This window comes from Eptatretus burgeri, chromosome 17 (assembly GCF_056783735.1).
Source record: "Eptatretus burgeri isolate ZD-2024b chromosome 17, Ebu_testis_v1, whole genome shotgun sequence".
Lineage (NCBI taxonomy): Eukaryota > Metazoa > Chordata > Myxini > Myxiniformes > Myxinidae > Eptatretus > Eptatretus burgeri.
The window spans coordinates 41,507,930-41,526,179 of NC_140977.1; the positions used below are offsets into that span (position 1 = coordinate 41,507,930).

Below are 18,250 nucleotides of genomic sequence, written 5' to 3' on the forward strand. Positions count from 1 at the left end.
TTGTTTGTTGAAACAAAATTTTTTTTTTTTTGCTTTCCCTCCTTTCAAAGGGAACTTCAATGCAGGAGGAGGCCATTCGGCCCATGAAGCCTGTGAAATCTTGCCAATATCCCTGTACCTATCAAAAACATATCCACTGTTGCTACACTTCCAGGGATACTATTCCATGCGTTAACCATTCTGAATGAAACACTTGTCTCAACATCATCTGAACTCTTCTCTTCTGTACTCTGAAACTATAGCTCCTAGTCCTGTCCGGTGTCCATTGTGCTGAAAAACTGTTTCTGCACTCTTCTGCACATCCCTGTCAGATTTCCTCAAAATCGGCTCCTTTCTCATGCAAAAAGTCCGACTCCTAATAGCTTAGTCTAGCAAGGCCCCGAATCAAGTTGGTCGCTCTACGCTGAACCCCCTCTCTATGGCAAATATAGCCAAATGTGTAGATTAACATATTCCTCAGATGTAGCGACCAAAACAGAACATTCCAGATGTGCCTCAGTAAATTTCTGTGGAGTGTTCATGTTTTCATTTATAAGTTATCCTTCGATGAAGACAACCTAAACCCGATACCTACTTGGCACTGTGGCTGTCCGTTTACCCCCTTCCCCTGTATCGATTACAACCCGCGATCCTTCTCGTATGTAACGCGCTCCAAGATTGGCCCTTGCATCATGAAATCTACATTTTCATATTCTTACCCATCCCCAGCAACTTACATTTCTTTATGTTAAACTGTAACTGCCAATCTTTAACCCAATTTATTAAAGTATCTAGACTTTTCTGAATCTCATCACCACCCTCTGTGCTCTTTACCTTACTTGGCCATTGCACCGAGGGGTATAAGTCCCTCAAATACAGTTTGTGTGCAGTAAGGACGGGCATTACTTGAACTCGATGTATCTGAGTCAGAATCACCTTATTACCGTGTGCATCCCATGCTAATAAATGTTTTAATAAACGGTAAATGGCCTATATGGAAACGATTCTCGTTATAAATGTTACATTTGAATGGTTAAATTGCTGTGTTGGTGTTTGGAAATACTTTTGCACTTCATGACATAACCTGGTCACAAATCAACCAAATTCATTTAGTATGACAAAAATAGTTGTGTAAATGACTCGTTCGGGGTGCTTAGTGTAGTTCAGTTATTTCCTTCATGAATTTCTTGGAGTAAGTGTGAGGTAATCAATCGTGATGTTTGATATGCAGCGCTTGTACGTCCATACGGACGATGTCCACCCTCCCCAGTGTGTGTGTGTGTGTGTGTGTGTGTGTGTGTGTGTGTGTGTGTGTGTGTGTGTGTATGAACACCGCCAATCCTTTTGAAGCTTTTATTTCATGTTCTACCCTCTGTAATCTGTCTTGAATGTCCTTTTTAGTATTTGGGTGGCCCTTAAACCAACGGTTTAGATGGGAGAGCAGCGCCCCGGTCAGCTTGAGGAGGGGGAGAAGGACTGCCTGGGAGATGAGTCATAGGTTGGTGGTCTTACACCCATCAAACGGACCTTCGGGCCAATGGTAAGAGGGCAGGGGCCTGGGACATCACAGTATAAGGTGGGGGCCAAAGGTAATAAAAGCGTATGCAGTGTGGGAATTGGCAAAATGCCTGCGACTGACCCTGCAGAGGCTGTCCATGATCTGAAGAGCTGCTACACCTTCCCTCTCGTCCCCCACGTCGGCCTGGCTCCTGCCTGGAGCGGGCGGTTCTCTGCTGAGGAGGGAACTGCCGCTTTGCCACCCTGCACCTGTTCCAGCTGCCCTGCCATACACATCTTGCAGTATTTCCATCTTGTTGCTCTGGTCCATCTTCTGTGGGCCCAGAGAAGACATTATTACTCTGCACATGCAAAGTGAAAAGTGAGGTTAACAAATTGGTTCACTTCTGTCTGTCTGTGCCTACAAACGTTTGTTTATGATCGAGGATCGACTTGATTACAATTCCATGTTACGTATATATATATATATATATATATATATATATATATTGTGACGTCCACGGGACTTGAACAGTCCCGCCAACGTAGAATGAGCCGAAACGATGGAGGCGATTTATTTGTTTATAACCCAAACATGGCGGTTCTAATCGCTCTACCGCAAACGGGACGAGGAAGGTGGCACGAGTCACTTTTCACTGAGTTGATGATGTTTATTCTTTTTTATTATTACCAGAAATAACAAGACTCGGCAAGAAGAGGGATCCGGGGCGATTAGACGGGATGGTGTGGGATCGGGCGTGGGGAAAAACACAGACAATTCCAATGAATATACAGTTCTCAATCCCTCTAAGGCGCCAAGCGCACACACACACACACACACACACACACACACACACACACACACACACACACACACACACACACACACACACACACACACACACACACACACACACACACACACACACACACACACACAACGTAGCTATTTCTGGTGGTCAGGCTGGACCGTGGTGTGGACGCAACTGTCCCTGGATCGGCGCCGGACGAGCCGGCCTTGCTCTCGCCAGGGGGGGCAGGAGAAACTGCGGTGCTGTCGACCTCCTGGTCCTGGCCCAAGTCCGCCCACAGCTGCTAGGGAACCAGCTCCCTCGCCAAGCCGCGGGCAGGAGAGGGAGGCAGGTCCGCCCGACCCCGCACTCCGAGTCAGCAGAACCCCAGAGCCAACCAAAGCGAGGCACGAGGCTCGGCAAGGCTCCCAGACACGAGCAAGAACACGATCGATTCAGCACAACAACCAGGACGCTCTCTGCCGCCACAGCTTCCACACCCAAAAAAACCACGATCTTTTGGTTGTAATCTTCTTCCTCTTCCTTTTCGACCCCGAACAGAACGTTTTTATCCTTGATCCTCGTCACTTCCAATCGAGCCGTTTATTGGCCCACCGCCATCGCCTTCCGCCAATCGTGATCACGGGGCGGAGCCATCCGCTGCACTGTCCTGTGACGTCACGGCCAGTCTCCAGAGAATACCAAAAGGGGTTTACGCAGACACACTTACCCTATCCCGTGTCCCTATCTAATTACGTGACAATTATCATTCCCCCCTTGAAGAAATGAACATTTACTAGACAACTTATCACCATTGTGGCATCCATGCCGAACTTCTCAAGGCTGGTGGAAATGCTGCACTCATGTCGTTGCATGCAGTTTTGTGCTCTGCCTGGAACACAGGCATCATCCCAACTGACTGGAAGAGGGGCCTTGTTATCCCTCTCTGGAAAGGGAAGGGTGATCGCCAAGACTGCAACAACTACCGAGGGGTGACGCTGCTCTCAGTGCCGGGCAAGGTCTTTGCTCAGATAATTCTCGATAGGGTTCGCCACCATCTGCTTGAGCACCAGCGTCCAGAGCAGTCAGGCTTTACACCAAAGAGGTCAACGATGGACCGTATCCTTGCCCTTCGTGTCCTCACCGAACGCAGACGAGAGTTTCGGCAGGGGCTGCTTGCAGCCTATGTTGATCTCTATAAAGTGTTCGATTCAGTGAATCGGGATGTCCTCTGGAGGATTCTTGGTCTTCGTGGGGTGCCACCAAAACTGATCGATCTGATGTCTGAACTCTACTCTGGTTCTGAGAGTGCTGTGAAGTGTGGTGGTACCACCTCTGACTTATTTCCAGTTGTTACTGGAGTTCGTCAGGGATGTGTACTTGCCCCCACACTTTTCAGCACTTGTATGGACTGGATTTTAGGGAGGATGTCGGAGAGATCAAGTTGCGGTGCATCGTTTGGGAATGTCAAGATCTCGGACCTTGATTTTGCAGACGATGCAGTCATCTTTGCGGAGACTTTAGACATCCTTTTGGGGGCCCTCGAGGTGCTGAATGAGGAGTCGGAGCCGCTGGGATTACGGGTTTCTTGGGTCAAAACTAAGATCCAGGCTTTCGGTGACATCTTGGATGCTGCTGTCCTGTCTGTGTCTGTTTGTGGTGAGAATGTTGAGGTCGTGGAGAGATTCACTTACCTTGGCAGTGATATTCATGTCTCTGCTGGCTGCGAGTCAGAGGTCAATAGACGTCTGGGTCGGGCCTGGGGAGTCATGGATTCACTGGATCATGGGGTGTGGCGCTGCCGGTACCTGTGCGGGAGGATGAAAGTCCGAGTCTTCAGGTCCTTGGTACTTCCAGTCTTGCTCTATGGGTGCGAGACTTGGACTCTGACCAATGATCTGAGACGGAGACTTAATTCCTTTGGTACCAGGTGTCTTCGGAGAATCCTTGGCTATCGCTGGTCGGATTTTGTGTCCAACGAGCGGTTGCTGAGAGAGAGTCGGATGAGATTTGTTACCTGCATAGTCCGTGAGCGTCAGTTGCAGCTGTATGGACATGTGGCTCGTTTTCCTGATGCTGATCCTGCTCACCAGATTCTCTCAACGAGGGAGTCTCATGAGTGGAGGAGGCCAGTGGGCCGACCACGTGCCTCATGGTTGCAGCAGGTTGACCATCATCTCAAGGAGATGGGGATGGGCCTGGCATCTGCCTGGGGGATGGCCAGACGGAGGCCCCTGGAGTACCGGCGGAAAGTGGACGCAGCGACGCGCTGTTCTGGCACATGCTCCCATACCTGACCTGACCTATCACCACTGAATTGCTACTTATTACATCGAGATCCTGGTAAACTCAAACAGCATGGCATACCTAATTAAACATCCTAATTACCCTTTGAATGCATACTCCCCCCCTCAAACGTAACAATATATAACATTAATTGGAAAATGAACCTGTAGTTTAGAAGTACTTTGGCTCTGAATTTGTCCCAATTGCACATGAGCATACAGAAGTGAGAGCATTTTATAATCTGTCTGCTTGTCTGGCAGTCAAACAGGAAACTTGCTGTATTTAAGGACGTCATAAAGGACAAAAACAACAGGCATGATAAACTAATGCAACGTGTGCATGAATAATGGTAAACTTAAGAATTTCCATTTTTCTATGACCTTTAAAGTCTTCATTTTATTTCAATTGAATTATATACTTAAACTGTAGGCCACAAATAGCCTTTATGACATTTTAAAAACCCTTCCGTTTCAGTAGTACTTGGGCAGTTTTACATCATCACGACCAATCAAAATTTCCGCTCGAAGACCACGCCCGTGTCCTTGTTTCTCAACATTGCGCGGGGTACGGTGTTCTGTGAACTCTTGTTATTTCATGGGGGCACGTGTTCGGTAGTGGGTAATGGGTTTATTCTCGCAATTTTTATTTATTACTTACGAAATCTAAAGGTTTCGTAAGTATATTGATCGCTTTCGGACTCTTTGTTTGTGTGTGTGTTTGTAGGCACGATAACTCAAGAACGGAAGAAGCCACCAATGTCAAATTACACCACGTGATTCAGGAGGGTGATGGCTAGCGCTGATTAGATTTTGGTCAAAATCGGTCAAAGGTCAAGGTCACAGTGAGGTCAAACATCCAAAACATTCGATTTTTGATGGTTTGGTACAGAATCATCGTAGAAACTTCTGGTTTGCGTCGCTACCTTCTCGAGAGACAGCTTTTATTAGGCAAGGTCAGAGGTCAAGTTGACGATTTCGCAAGTACCAGTCTATGACTGCTTGTTTGTGTGTTTGTTACTTACGAAATCTAAAGATTTCCTAAGTATATTGATGACTTCTGTCATCTGTTTGTGTGTGTTTGCTTTTTTGTTTGTGTGCATTTGTGTGTTTGTAGGCAAGATAACTTGAGAACGGAAGAAGCTACCAATGTCAAATTACACCACGTGATTCAGGAGGGTGATGGCTCGCGCTGATTTGATTTCGGTAAAGGTCAAGGTCAGAGTGAGGTCAAACATTCGATTTTTGATGGTTTGATACAGAATCATCGTAGAAACTTCTGGTTTACGTCGCTACCTTCTCGAGAGACAGCTTTTATGAGACAAGGTCAGAGGTCAAGTTGACGATTTCTTAAGTACCATTCTATGACTGCTTGTTTATTTGTTGCTCCTTTCCTTCCCCTGTGAGCATTATCATTGCCTTTTTAAACATACCAGGTCTCAGGTTGCCGTGGTCCTTCATTGAGTGATTAAAGAAAGCCCGTTGAGGGATAATTGGCTGCAGCAATTAAAGCTGCATTTAAAGATGGTGCCCACGTCTCAGGCTTGGTTGGCCGAATTAGATACGAAGATGGTGGTGCCAACTACCGTAACGCTCAACACATTCGGTTGCCCCAACATGCACGGTGTCATGGCGTTTGGACACATGATCTGGCAGGGAGCTTTGAATTGGTTGACCATTCCGGATGCTTTAAGGCGATTCGCCATATGAAAAACCAGGCAAGTGGAATGGACCTGACAGGCTGTCAGACGGTGTGATAGATGGAGGGACAGACAATGGGATGGAGAGTCGGATAGACGGAAAGCATGACTGATGGACAGACAGACAGATAGACAGCCTGACAGAGAGAGAACCAGGTCGACGGATGGATATCATCAAAATGTATCGTTGAAAGACAAAAATTTTCAAGATGATAGCCATGTTTTTTTTTATTAAGGAGCATAGTGACCGAAATAGATCGATATAAAATATATCGGCAAAATGTTCCCCCATTTTATGTTGCCCATATTAGGAGGAGGATATTGGGACCATACTCGGTACAGAGCGTTGGTGCTGCCTAAGCAGTCTCCTTGGCTATTGGGCACAATCCTGGACGGGTCACCACTCCGACACAGGATACCAGCATGCTGGCACTCATTTTGCCGACCTCGGAAGGATGACATGCTGAGTCAACCCTACCCGGTATTAATTCAACGGATGAGCGGGATTTTAACTCAGGACCCTGGGATCCAAATTCCAATTTCCACCACACTAAGTATTATGCCAACACCAGGCATAACAATTAGGAGAGCCACTCGATAGTCATTTGATTCACCTTTTAGCAATCCTGCAGGGGCCAAATGTTTGTGTTGATTTACCTGCAAAATAAGCAATGAAATGAAAAATTTATATTCGATTTTCATCAAATGACAGAGCAACACAGAGCCTAATGTGCTTGCATGATCCTTTCGAGCGTTTCTGTTCTTATTCAGTGCATCGCGGCCATGTCGGTGTAATGAGCAGCGATGCTTGCGCCGTTTTCATTTGAACATTTTTCTGCTTTTTAAACTTCAATAAATTTAAACGGTATTCGTCGTGTTTTTGTCGATATTTGGCATTGCAATTATTTCCTCCGCGTAATGTCGAAATTATTTTCCATCCTGAAGAAAAGGAAGGGAAGAAGAGGAAATGCAGGAGGCGCTGAGTGAAAGTTATAAAAGGAAAACGTTTCGTTCTTCAGGATTTAATAAGGTATGAAGGTTATGAAATAGAAGGAAACGCCGGAAGAAGTTCAAAGGTGGATCGAACACGATGACACAGCGATGCACGGATTCTATCTTACTCCCGTGATCGCACGGCCTCATCGACCGAGCCCTCTGTCCAGGCTTTCCAGGCACTGTGCCCATTGGGCTCCGGACCCCGGCTTCTGGATCGCGGCCACTGCGCAGGTCAGTTCAGACTTCTAGGCCGTCATAGTCTTTACTGAACCGCTCCTTCCTTGGATTTTTATATTTTATTTATCCTGCGACCTTGCCTTTACTCTCAAACGTTGGCGATAAATGGATAACTCTATCGATCTTACCAAACACTGCTCAGCTTATACACCGCCTATAATGATCGCTCCCGCTTGTCATCCATCTATAATTCCAGCAGTGTGTGTGTGACCGCTGTTTCTCGACAACCGCTGATCCGATCTAATTGAAACTTGCCAGATATATTGCTGGGGTCCTGAGGATGTGCCTTTTCAAGGTCCGATATTAATCGGACAAGTGATTCCCAAGTTATGGCCATTTATTTAACAAACCAATGACAAGACACGTTGTTGCGTGGGCGTGGCCGATGGGGAAGGGAAGCTCAGCCGCGTTCGCCATTACGGGTTACAACGTATGGACTTCCGGATAGTGATGACTTCGTGTATTCTAATAATTTCTCGATTTCTTATGCGCATTTATAGATAAACACAATTCCCCAAGTTATGATCGTTTTCATATTAGACGGTGCATAAATTTCGGTAACATCAGAGTGCTGGTATGCTCCGAACCAGGAAGTAAATTTTTTTCTCTCTCTCTTTTCTTCTCTTTTTGTTTTTCCTTGCCACGACATTGCGAAAAGGTAAAATACGTTGGCGCTAATTGAATAATTGGGTATTGAAACAAAATTGCAAATAATTGTAACTGCGAATAATATGCGAACTTCCGGGCCACGCACGTACGGGCACGCGAGAGCGAAGAAACGGCCTGCGTGGTTGTTGTTTGTTGCTCGCGTTTTGAATATTTATTTAAATTTTTTTTTTTTTTTTTTTTTACGGGCACGTACAAGTCTATCTATAATTCCAGCAATCTCTGTGTCTGTGACCACTGTTTCTCGACAACCACTGGTCCGATTTCAATTAAACTTGCCAGGAATATTGCTGTGACCCGCGGATATGCCTTTTCAAGGTTTGATATTAATCGGACAAGCGGTTCCCAAGCTACGGCCATTTATTTGCCAACCAATGACAGGACATGGTGCTATGATGCCACAATTCTTCTTTTTTTTTTTCTTTTTTTTTTTTTGTACGATTGACGTCACAATTGTTCTTCGTTTGATATGACGTCACAATTGTCTATAATTCCAGCAATCTGTGTCTGTGTGTCTGTGACCGCTGTTTCTTGACAACCACTGGTCCGATGTAATTGAAACTTGCCAGGTATATTGCTGGGACCCGAGGATGTGCCTTTTCAAGGTTTGATATTAATCGGACAAGCGGTTCCCAAGTTACCGCCATCTATTTGCCAACCAATGACAGGACACGGTGCTATGACGTCACGATTGATGTCACAATTCTTTTTTTTGCACGATTGACGTCACAATTCTTCTTCTTCTTTGTTTGATATGACGTCACAATTGACACTGGGGACCTGAGTATGTGCCTTTTCAAGGTTTGATATCGTTCTTGGACTACTCACACCGACGGGCATGCACTCGTCTATCTATAATTCCAGCAGTGTGTGTGTGTGTGTGTGTGAGTGCGTTCGTGCGTTTCGACCACTGTTTCTCAACAACCACCAGTCCGATCTAATTGAAACTTGCCAGGTATATTGCTGGGGCCCTGTGGATGTGCCTTTTTAAGGTTTGATATTAATCGGACAAGTGGTTCCCAAGTTATGGCCATTTATTTACCAAACCAATGACAGGACACGGTGCGATGACGTCACAATTCTTCTTTTTTTTTTGCACGTACGGCCATGCACTAGTCTTTTAAAATATCGGTTAGGGGTTTTCCAGGTATGGTTTATTTTGGCCTCTAGTTCTACTTTTTCTGAAAAGTTCCAAAATATTTACTTAGCAATTCGATCACATCGCATATCAATAAATATATAAACTGGAAGAAGGTTATGGTTTGTGATCGCAATTGAGGCACATGTTGTCCATTGTATCCCGAGGATGCTCGATGACAGATGCTACAATTTGCCTCCTTGAAAGCGTCTGTCAGTGAAGCCACCACACCTGTGATCGATGTCACCACCAATGGCTTCCAAGATCTCTCCCACAGCATTTGTATCATCACATGGAACATCATGGTGTTTCTATTGAATGCCACACAATGGGCTGTAGGGATGGCCTGGAGGTCTTCACACTCGCCTCTGAGCTGTCTAGCTTGGGTTTGAATGCAGACCCAGCTATAAACTGTCGTCCTGGTGTTTCGCGTGCAGGGTGAGGCTGTCGATGCGTGTGAGGACGTTAATCCGGAGGACCTGCCGGCACCGGTAGTTGGTGGACATTAAAAGATCCTGCGGTGCCTTTCACGAAGAGGAGGTGAGTCGTTGCTGCACGTTGAAGAAGTTGCGAATTCCTGTCACCTTCAGTCGAACTTCAGGCCTGGCCAGCCGGTTGGTGAAAGACTTGTGCCAAAGGACAAAAAAAAGAAAAAAAACCTTCACCTTTGGGTGGGAATAATTGGGGGTTTTGAAGAAAGAAGTAATGGAATGGATTGATGCTGTCGAGGGTTTTTTTTTTTGCGGTGGGGGGGGGGGATTTTGACAAATGATGAAATGTAGTCGTGCTTTCATCCCACACCTCCCCTTCCCCCCCTGGAACACTTAGATCCACCCCTATTACGTAGCAGAAGTCTGCAAAAAGTCAGGACCAGGTGATTGCACGACTAAGGTTGAGCGTACAAGGAGATTTTGATTAACATCCAGGGTGTGACGTGAGCAGATTGTCTGCTCTCCCAACGTGGTACCACCGTTGATTTGGTGTCTGATTGAAACATTTGCAAGAGGCGACGATTGTTGAGGATGTACTGCAGAATGTTTCCTTGACTTGTGGAGCAATACCTTGAGCTACAAGTAGTTTGGACGGCTCAAATCAAAATATTTAATTCGACATTCTCCCGCCTCTCCTGGTCTTGCACACTCTGCCCCCCTCTTCCCTCGTCTGTTCATTCCCATTCTTCACTCCAGGGCTTCAAAACGAATGTTCATCATGACCTCAGGTCAAACCCCATCCATAATGATCTCTTCTATCCCAAATGACTCCATTCCCAAACACTCCCTTTTTCCAGGTTGTTGTGATTTCATCACCCCTGCCTCCCTCCACCTCTTCTTGCTGTGTTTCATTCAGCTGGTGTACAGCTTCTTCATCTGCAGGTGTCCTCATCACCCTCCCCTTGATGTCATTGTCAGTTCCACTCTGCTGTTGGTGTTTTCCCCCTTTCCATTCTGCTTTTGCTCTTCCATGAGCCTTGACCATGTATGCAAAGAATTTACGGCAAATCAAATGGAGTTCTTTTGTTTCCTTGGAGAGTTTCACGTACGTATTGCTCGTGCATGAGAGAATCGGAGGAGAATTGATTGAAAAAAAAAATGACAAAGGATGCGGTACTTGACCCTTAATTTTCTCAGGATAACTTGGGAGCTTCCCAAAAATCCTCCTCATTTGACATCCTCCTTCCCGATCGCAGGACAATCGTTTGTAGTCACTTCATGTTGTACATGATGCCGTTTTGATACGAGATGTTGCACTCTTTGTAGGTCTCGTGGTGTAAAGGGCATGTCTGGCAGCCCGTCAGCAATTCTTGTGATGATCGCAGCTCGTCAGACGGCTGAATGTCTGAGACGACGATAACCACGGAGGGAGTGGGAGAAATCCAGCTCCGCTACCTGACTCCTGGAGACATTGAGGTTGTCAAACATCTCTGTGTGGACTGGTTCCCTATCGAGTAAGTAACCTGCAGGAGGTCACCATGAGCGGTGTGTTGAGACTATATTTATTTATTTTTGTTATTATTATTATTATTATGATTATTATTATTATTACTAGTGCGTGCCATACGTGCGTGGTCAAGACATCACTGGCATAACCTGGGAAACACTTGGGAAACAGCTGAAACGGATGAAGAAGAACGATATCAAACCTTGAAAAGGCACATACTCAGGTCCCCAGCGTCAATTGTGACGTCATATCAAACGAAGAAGAAGAATTGTGATATTAGTCGTGCAAAAAAACAAACAACAATTGACGTCATTTGTGACGTCATAGCACCGTGCGTGGCCGTACGTGCGTGCCCGTACGTGCAAAAAAAAAAATTATTGTGACTTCAATAGTGACGTCATAGCACCGTGTCCTGTCATTGGTTTGGTAAATAAATGGCCATAACTTAGGAACCACTTGTCCGATTAATATCAAACCTTGAAAAGGCACATCCACAGGGCTCCAGAAATATTCCTGGCAAGTTTCAATCAGATCGGACGAGTGGTTGTCGAGAAATGGCGGTCGCAGACACACACAGAGATTGCTGGAATTACAGATAGATTATTATTATTTTTAATAGGATCTAAGGTTCGAAACGCACACCTCAACATATAGTCAAATACATGAGAGACGATACAAACACAGCTACTGAGCTTAGGGGAAGTGCTGTCAATTCCGTGGGGCACTCTGGATACTAGTGACGTCACAACAATGGCGCTGCACTTCCCATCTCACTCAGCGGGGAATTTCCTCCTTTCCCACGGATGTCAACCAATAGGGATTATCTGTGCTCTTCTCCTTTTAAATGCTGAATGTCAGGCAAGGAAGACTTCTTCCAAATTTTCAGACTGAAATGCATTCAGATTCCTCTCTTTATTGTCATTAGAAGCACCGCCGGTATAATTTCCATGGATGAGTCCATTTTATTGAATGGGGAAAGGGTGTCGGGGGATCAAAACTGTTTGACATGAAAACTTTTATTTTATTTTAAACTTGTCTCTCCATCATATTACATTCATTGTATTTGACACGTTCCAGGTATCCTGATTCTTGGTACCAGGATATCACTACGAGCCCACGCTTTTTCTCTCTGGCTGCAACGTACAACGGAAACATTGTGGGGCTGATTGTGGCGGAAATTAAGCTTCGCACAAAGGTCCATCGAGAGGTATGTTGGGGGTTATTACGCCAAACGGAGCGTAATCATGTGGCCGTCTATGTATCGTGCACAAAAAAAGGTGTAACTGTTTAAAAGCTGCCACAAACCCATTCCTCGTCTACCTTGTCGAGCCTTTTTTAGTATTCCTTGTCGAGGCTCGTTTGAGAGCTAACACACAACGTACAACAAGGGGGGCAGGAAACAAGAGGGGCAGGAGGGGGAAGGACAAACCAGTGGGGAACAGAGACATTAGGAGATCTGTGGAAGGGAGAGGAATGGGGTGGGGAACATGGGGAATACAAGATGGACATTACAGGGACTTTCAGGAAGGAAGGCAGGGAATTTGAAGGGATTGGGTTTGGGGTGGATTAGCAGGGGTAGAAAAGATTGTGCTTAAGATAAGAGATGGTGGCGAACAGCTGTTTTGAAGGTTTCTTTTCTGGTGACTAAGATGGATGAGGGTTTGGGTGTTTACGGGATTCTGTGGAAGACATAAAAGCGGATGACGTTAAAACTTAAAAAAAGCCCAGGGTACTGTTCCCTGTTTATTCCCTGTGAGCAAGAAGATTCGGAAGAATTCAATTTCAGAAATCCTGCCAACCCATTAAATCTGTCCATTTGATTGTGATGTATATGAGCTTTTTTCTTTCGCATGCAGAACATGGATGCTGGGCTGGTTGCATCGTTTGCTGGAGACGTGGCTGTGACATTGATGCAGTTTTCCTTGTAGGTTAGAAGAATAATTTATAATTTCAGGGTGCCGGCGATAGCTTGCCTAGTCTTTGCGAAGGACACCGTGTAATCTTTAATGTCCACCAACTAATGCTTGCAGATGGGACGCCCAGTTTAACGTCCATCTTGGGGACGGCACACACGTTTATGTCTTGCTCTGCCTGCGAATCACCAGGATGATAATTTGGTGCGAGACCAAGATTTGTATCCGGGCTCGACAGCCCAGAGGCAAGTTGTAATAGTGCCGTGACCAAAAATATTGGCACGCTTGCACTTTTTTCAAATAATGCACCATTTCTTCCAGAAAATTATTGAAATTAAAAAAAATCTTTTGGTATCCACATATATTTCTTTGGTTTGCAGTGGAACAAAACAAAAAAAGCTGAAAATATTACGAAATCCGAGCTTATTCCACAGAGAAATCCTAAAATGGCCCGGGGACAATTGGCACCTTTTAGAAGTTGTTAGAAATAATTAGTTTTCAAGCAGGGGATTCTCCTTTACCTTGGAATTGAACTCACCTTTGGTGAGTTGCAGGGACCTGCTATATATATATATATATATATATATATATATATATATATATATATATATATATATATATATATATATATATATATATATATATATATATATATATATATATATCTTCTTTCGGCTGCTCCCGTTGGGGGTCGCCGCAGCGGATCATCCGCATTGTGATTTGGCACAGGTTTTATGCCGGATGCCCTTCCTGACACAACCCTGGTCGCCTCTTACAACACAGGGATATGGTACGCCTATTTTAACCGGGGTATACACCGGCCCAGTATACTGGTACTCATTTCGCCGACCTCGGAAGGATGACAGGCTGAGTCAACCCCCTGGTGTATTAATTCAGTGGCTCAACGGGGCTTGAGCTCAGGACCTTTTAGATCCCAAGCCGCTGCCCTAACCACTGCGCCAACATCAGGCATATATATATATATATATATATATATATATATATATATATATATATATATATATATATATATATATATATATATATATATATATATATATATATATATATATATATATATATATTCAACCAGTTTGGAGGAAGAAAAGGAGTCATTCCACTGTTTTGTGTCACTGTGTGTACCGCAATGAGTCCAGAACTAAATCACATGAACACTCGTTGGGAGATCTGAAAACAGTCGTTGGGAGAAGGCACCCTTCAAATCTGGGAGAATTGGAGAAGTTTGCAGTGGGTCAAACTGCAATTAGAGAGGTGTAGGAAGCTCATTCATGGCTATAGAAAGCCCTTGCAGTTATTTTGTCCAAAGGCTCCCAAATGTTAAGTCGAGCTATTTTGACTTCCAAATATTAAGTCTTGGGTGTTAATAATTTTGTCAATGCCATTTCTTTTTATTTTCTGATTTATCAAGGATTTATTAAGTTCTGAATCAAAAAAAAGGTTCTGTAATATTCACAGTGATATATATAGAATTGTGGAGACGAAATACTTTTGTCAATTTCAACTTATTTTTCGAGAAAATTGTGAGTTATTTGAAAAAAAGTGGAAGGGTGCGAGCTGAAAGATAAGTATTTCGACCAATGCCCGTTTGTCTGTGCAGTGCTGACCTCCAGCTCCGTTACTCTTTCTAGGATGCAGATATCTTGGCATCCAGCTTTCCTTTGGACACATATGTGGCATACATCCTGAGTTTGGGTGTGGTGAAGGAGTTCAGGAACCTTGGCGTAGGTATGCTGGATTTTTATTTATTTATTTTTAAACCTCTCTGATTGTGGTGGTGTTCATTTGATGGGTGATATCTGCAGTCACCCTATGGTTTGCTGTTGTTACAGGCTCCCTCTTGCTGGACAGCCTGATGACGCACATTACAAACCAAAACCAGGAACGCTGCAAAGCTCTCTACTTGCACGTGCTCACCACGAATACGAATGCGATCCGCTTCTACGAGAACCGCCATTTCCGGCAGCACCACTACCTACCATATTACTATTCCATCCGCGGCGTGTTGCAAGATGGCTTCACCTACGTGCTGTACCTAAACGGAGGGCACGCACCCTGGACCTTTATATATCCTTATGCTCCGAGTGCTCGTGAAAGGGGAAAGGGTCTCAGGCCGGCAAGCAAACGATCCAGAACGATGTTGTGGAAATTGCACGACCTTTCTAAATACCTCCTTTCCAGCTTCCGGGAACTGTGGTGTCAGGTGTTGGAGCAAACATTTTGTGGTCTGTCAATAGGTTTGCGTTTCGATTTGCACTTGGCTCCTTAAACCCTTCGTCAATGCACTCAACTGTCTAATACAGTTTAATGTGATTGACCTAAATCGGTGGTTCTGACTTAGGACCCCCAGCGGGTACGTGAGGCCTCATTAGGGATTACATGAGATGCAATTTGGTTTGAGGTAGTGAAAGAGAAGCTGTCTGTACACGTCGTGGCATATAAAAATGACCGAGTCGCCATTGAAGAGGGGGAACGTGACGCCTCTTGCTCAGACAATGGGGGTACATCGACCGAAAAAGGTTCAGAGCCACTGACCGAAATGATGAAGAACATAGATAAAATGTCTTTATAAGACCATGCAGGAAAAGTTGCCATCTGTCTGTCTTTTAATTTAATTTAATTATATATTTTTAAACCCCCCCAGTAGCCTGGTGTTGGCGCAGTGGTTAGGGCAGCGGCTTGGGATCCAAGAGGTCCTGAGTTCAAGCCCCGTTGGGCCACTGAATTAATACACCAGGGGGTTGACTCAGCCTGTCATCCTTCCGAGGTCGGCGAAATGAGTACCAGTACACTGGGCCGGTGTATACCCCGGTTAAAATAGGTGTACCATATCCCTGTGTCGTAAGAGGCGACCAGGGTTGCGTCAGGAAGGGCATCCGGCGTAAAACATGTGCCAAATCACTATGCGGATCATACGGATGATCCGCTGTGGCGACCCCGAACGGGAGCAGCTGAAAGAAGAAGAAGAAGAAGATTTTTAAACCCCCTAATCCAACCATAACCAAGTCGAATATTCTTATCTACATCAAAATGCTTTGTCTCCACCAGTGAGTTCTGAAGGAGTTCAGGCCAGAATGAGTCAACCTGCTACCGAACTCCTTTCCCATTGGCAGAATTATCCGACATGTTTTGGTGTCCGGAGCGATTTGTTTCATTTCATTTTTTTCTTCGACCTCGGCAACTTTATGTTTGTGAGTTCTGTGGCCTCAATTAATCTAGCACAGCACTCTGGTGGAAACTAAGCTTGCTCAAGATGCAAAATATGTATAGGGTGGCCCACCAAATGAATGACATGTTTAAAGTTGTGATTGAAAAGTTTTAACGTGTATAAAGCAACAATGTAGTCATAACAATATCTTGGACAGTATTCTTCTGCAATTTATTTTGTCATGGAAAAACCGTTCCACGTGATTGCTGTTTTGCTATTTACTCTAGCTGATGGGGGAAATCATTGCACTACCTCGCTACACGGCTCCTCGATCAATTTGGACATTTCCACAGCTTTGTCTTCTCCATGTTAGTTTGTGCACTTTTTCTGAAGGCTTCGCTCATCAAATATCCCTTGAGGAAATATTAACATGCATTTAAATTGGGGAGGGAGGGGGGGCTACGAGTAGGTCGTGTCGTGCCACATTGGTGCGTATCTGCAACCTCAGAAACATGATGCAATCTTCAAAATATTCAGCAAAAGATCAAGGACTACTTTCACAGCATGGGGGGGGATGCATGACCGCTGTGCATACTTGTCTGACCTCTAATCTCTTTATTACACATATGCGGTTAAAAAGTAATTCGCACAAGCTTCTCTTGAGATACAATGCGATGTAGTGCACGAACAATCGCTGCTTACCAACTCACAACCAAAGGAAAACGGTCATCATTTTATGGGTCACTCTGTACCTTTAGGACTTGTGCCGATCCATTTGGAGCTGTGTGCACCTTGACCGCATGGCACGGACTACGTGCAGTACGTGGGAGCTGCACTGGCATCCTTGCGGCCCTGTTCTCTGCCTCATCGCCTTCTGCAGCAGGTGCATCGGGTGGTCCAGAGACTGATTTCCTGGCGTAACCTTCCACCAAAGCCCAGTGCCACCTGCAACCGCACATTGTGATCGATTGGCCACAAACACCACCTGGTGCCATGTCATATCGTATCTCGACCACCGGCACCATCAACGTAATTCCTTTGGTTAACTGTCTCGGCTCGAACGCTGCTGCCAGGACGGCCATGCACGTTCCTCTGTGGTTGAAGTTGAACTCCATCAGATGCGACCACAGAACTGCTGCACCTGTAACAGACAGTAACAACACAGAGTGTACGTGCAGATAATTACCATATACAAGTAGTAGCAGTACATTCACAAACCTCGTGCTAACTTAACCAAAAGTCTCTTCATGGTTGCATCATATTCTTTATAATCGTTACAAACGTGTGTGATTACGGCATTTCCTTTGGTCTTTCACAAATTATGTATTGCAAATAACACTGATGTGCGAAGGGTTCTTCCTGTAGTCATCCCTTTTGTTCTAGATTGTGAGTTCGGATAGTTTAGTTCCTGCATTTTGACCGTTGCCCTGATGTTTCCCCCCCCCCCCCCCCCGAGGGTTGAACTTGATGAGGTTTTATGGACGCATTAGATGAACCGATGACCAAAGTAACCGCTCCGGAAGCTTTTTGTATTCGGAAAGAGCAAAGTTGTTGCCTGAGAGCCATTGAAGCCTGCTTAAAACCTGAAGACATTTTCATCGATGAGCCAATGTTGATTCTTTTCTCCAATTTTATCATGGTCGAACCGACTGTTTTTGTCTGTTTGAAATGTGAATGTTATAAGTTATATCAGAGGTGTCCTGATGGATTAAACTGAACCATATTTTAAATATCTTTCAAATTGCAACGAAGCACGTACTCATGACTAGGTGGGAGCCAGATATCTGGTCATTCCCCTAAAGATGGTTGTATTTAAAGATGGTGTGTAGTGGGGGTGGGGCGGTCTTTATATCGGATAGATGTTATTGTAAATGTTTTTATTTGCTTTTGCAACTATAAATGCATCAGAGAAGCTGTAACACACACATTGTCTTTGGGAGTTTTGTC

General features: G+C 44.9%; 1 protein-coding gene across 3 annotated transcripts; it reads left to right on the forward strand.

Annotated features, from left to right (window-relative positions):
- The first annotated feature begins 7,176 nt into the window (after positions 1-7,176).
- On the forward strand, positions 7,177-18,226 carry NAA60 (N-alpha-acetyltransferase 60, NatF catalytic subunit). Of its 3 annotated transcripts, XM_085861551.1 has the most exons (7): positions 7,179-7,476; positions 9,724-9,826; positions 11,044-11,231; positions 12,302-12,431; positions 14,787-14,883; positions 14,988-15,222; positions 17,111-18,226. In XM_085861551.1, the coding sequence occupies exons 3-7, from the start codon at positions 11,119-11,121 to the stop codon at positions 17,265-17,267; spliced, it is 732 nt and encodes a 243-aa protein (XP_085717677.1). In that variant the 5' UTR covers positions 7,179-7,476; positions 9,724-9,826; positions 11,044-11,118; the 3' UTR covers positions 17,268-18,226. The 3 variants fall into 3 exon arrangements, with proteins under 3 accessions (XP_085717676.1, XP_085717675.1, XP_085717677.1); XM_085861549.1 differs by having other exon boundaries at positions 7,178-7,476; positions 14,988-18,226; XM_085861550.1 differs by lacking the exon at positions 9,724-9,826 and having other exon boundaries at positions 7,177-7,476; positions 14,988-18,226.
- The last annotated feature ends 24 nt before the right edge of the window (positions 18,227-18,250 follow it).

What these genes read in the sequence shown, in the direction of transcription:
- NAA60 (XM_085861550.1), top strand. Translation starts at nt 11,119, where the DNA reads ATGTCTGAGACGACGATAACCACGGAGGGAGTGGGAGAAATCCAGCTC. An exon ending in GTGGACTGGTTCCCTATCGA is followed by an intron (nt 11,232 to 12,301) that starts GTAAGTAACCTG and finishes GACACGTTCCAG; the next exon opens with GTATCCTGATTCTTGGTACC. An exon ending in GCACAAAGGTCCATCGAGAG is followed by an intron (nt 12,432 to 14,786) that starts GTATGTTGGGGG and finishes TACTCTTTCTAG; the next exon opens with GATGCAGATATCTTGGCATC.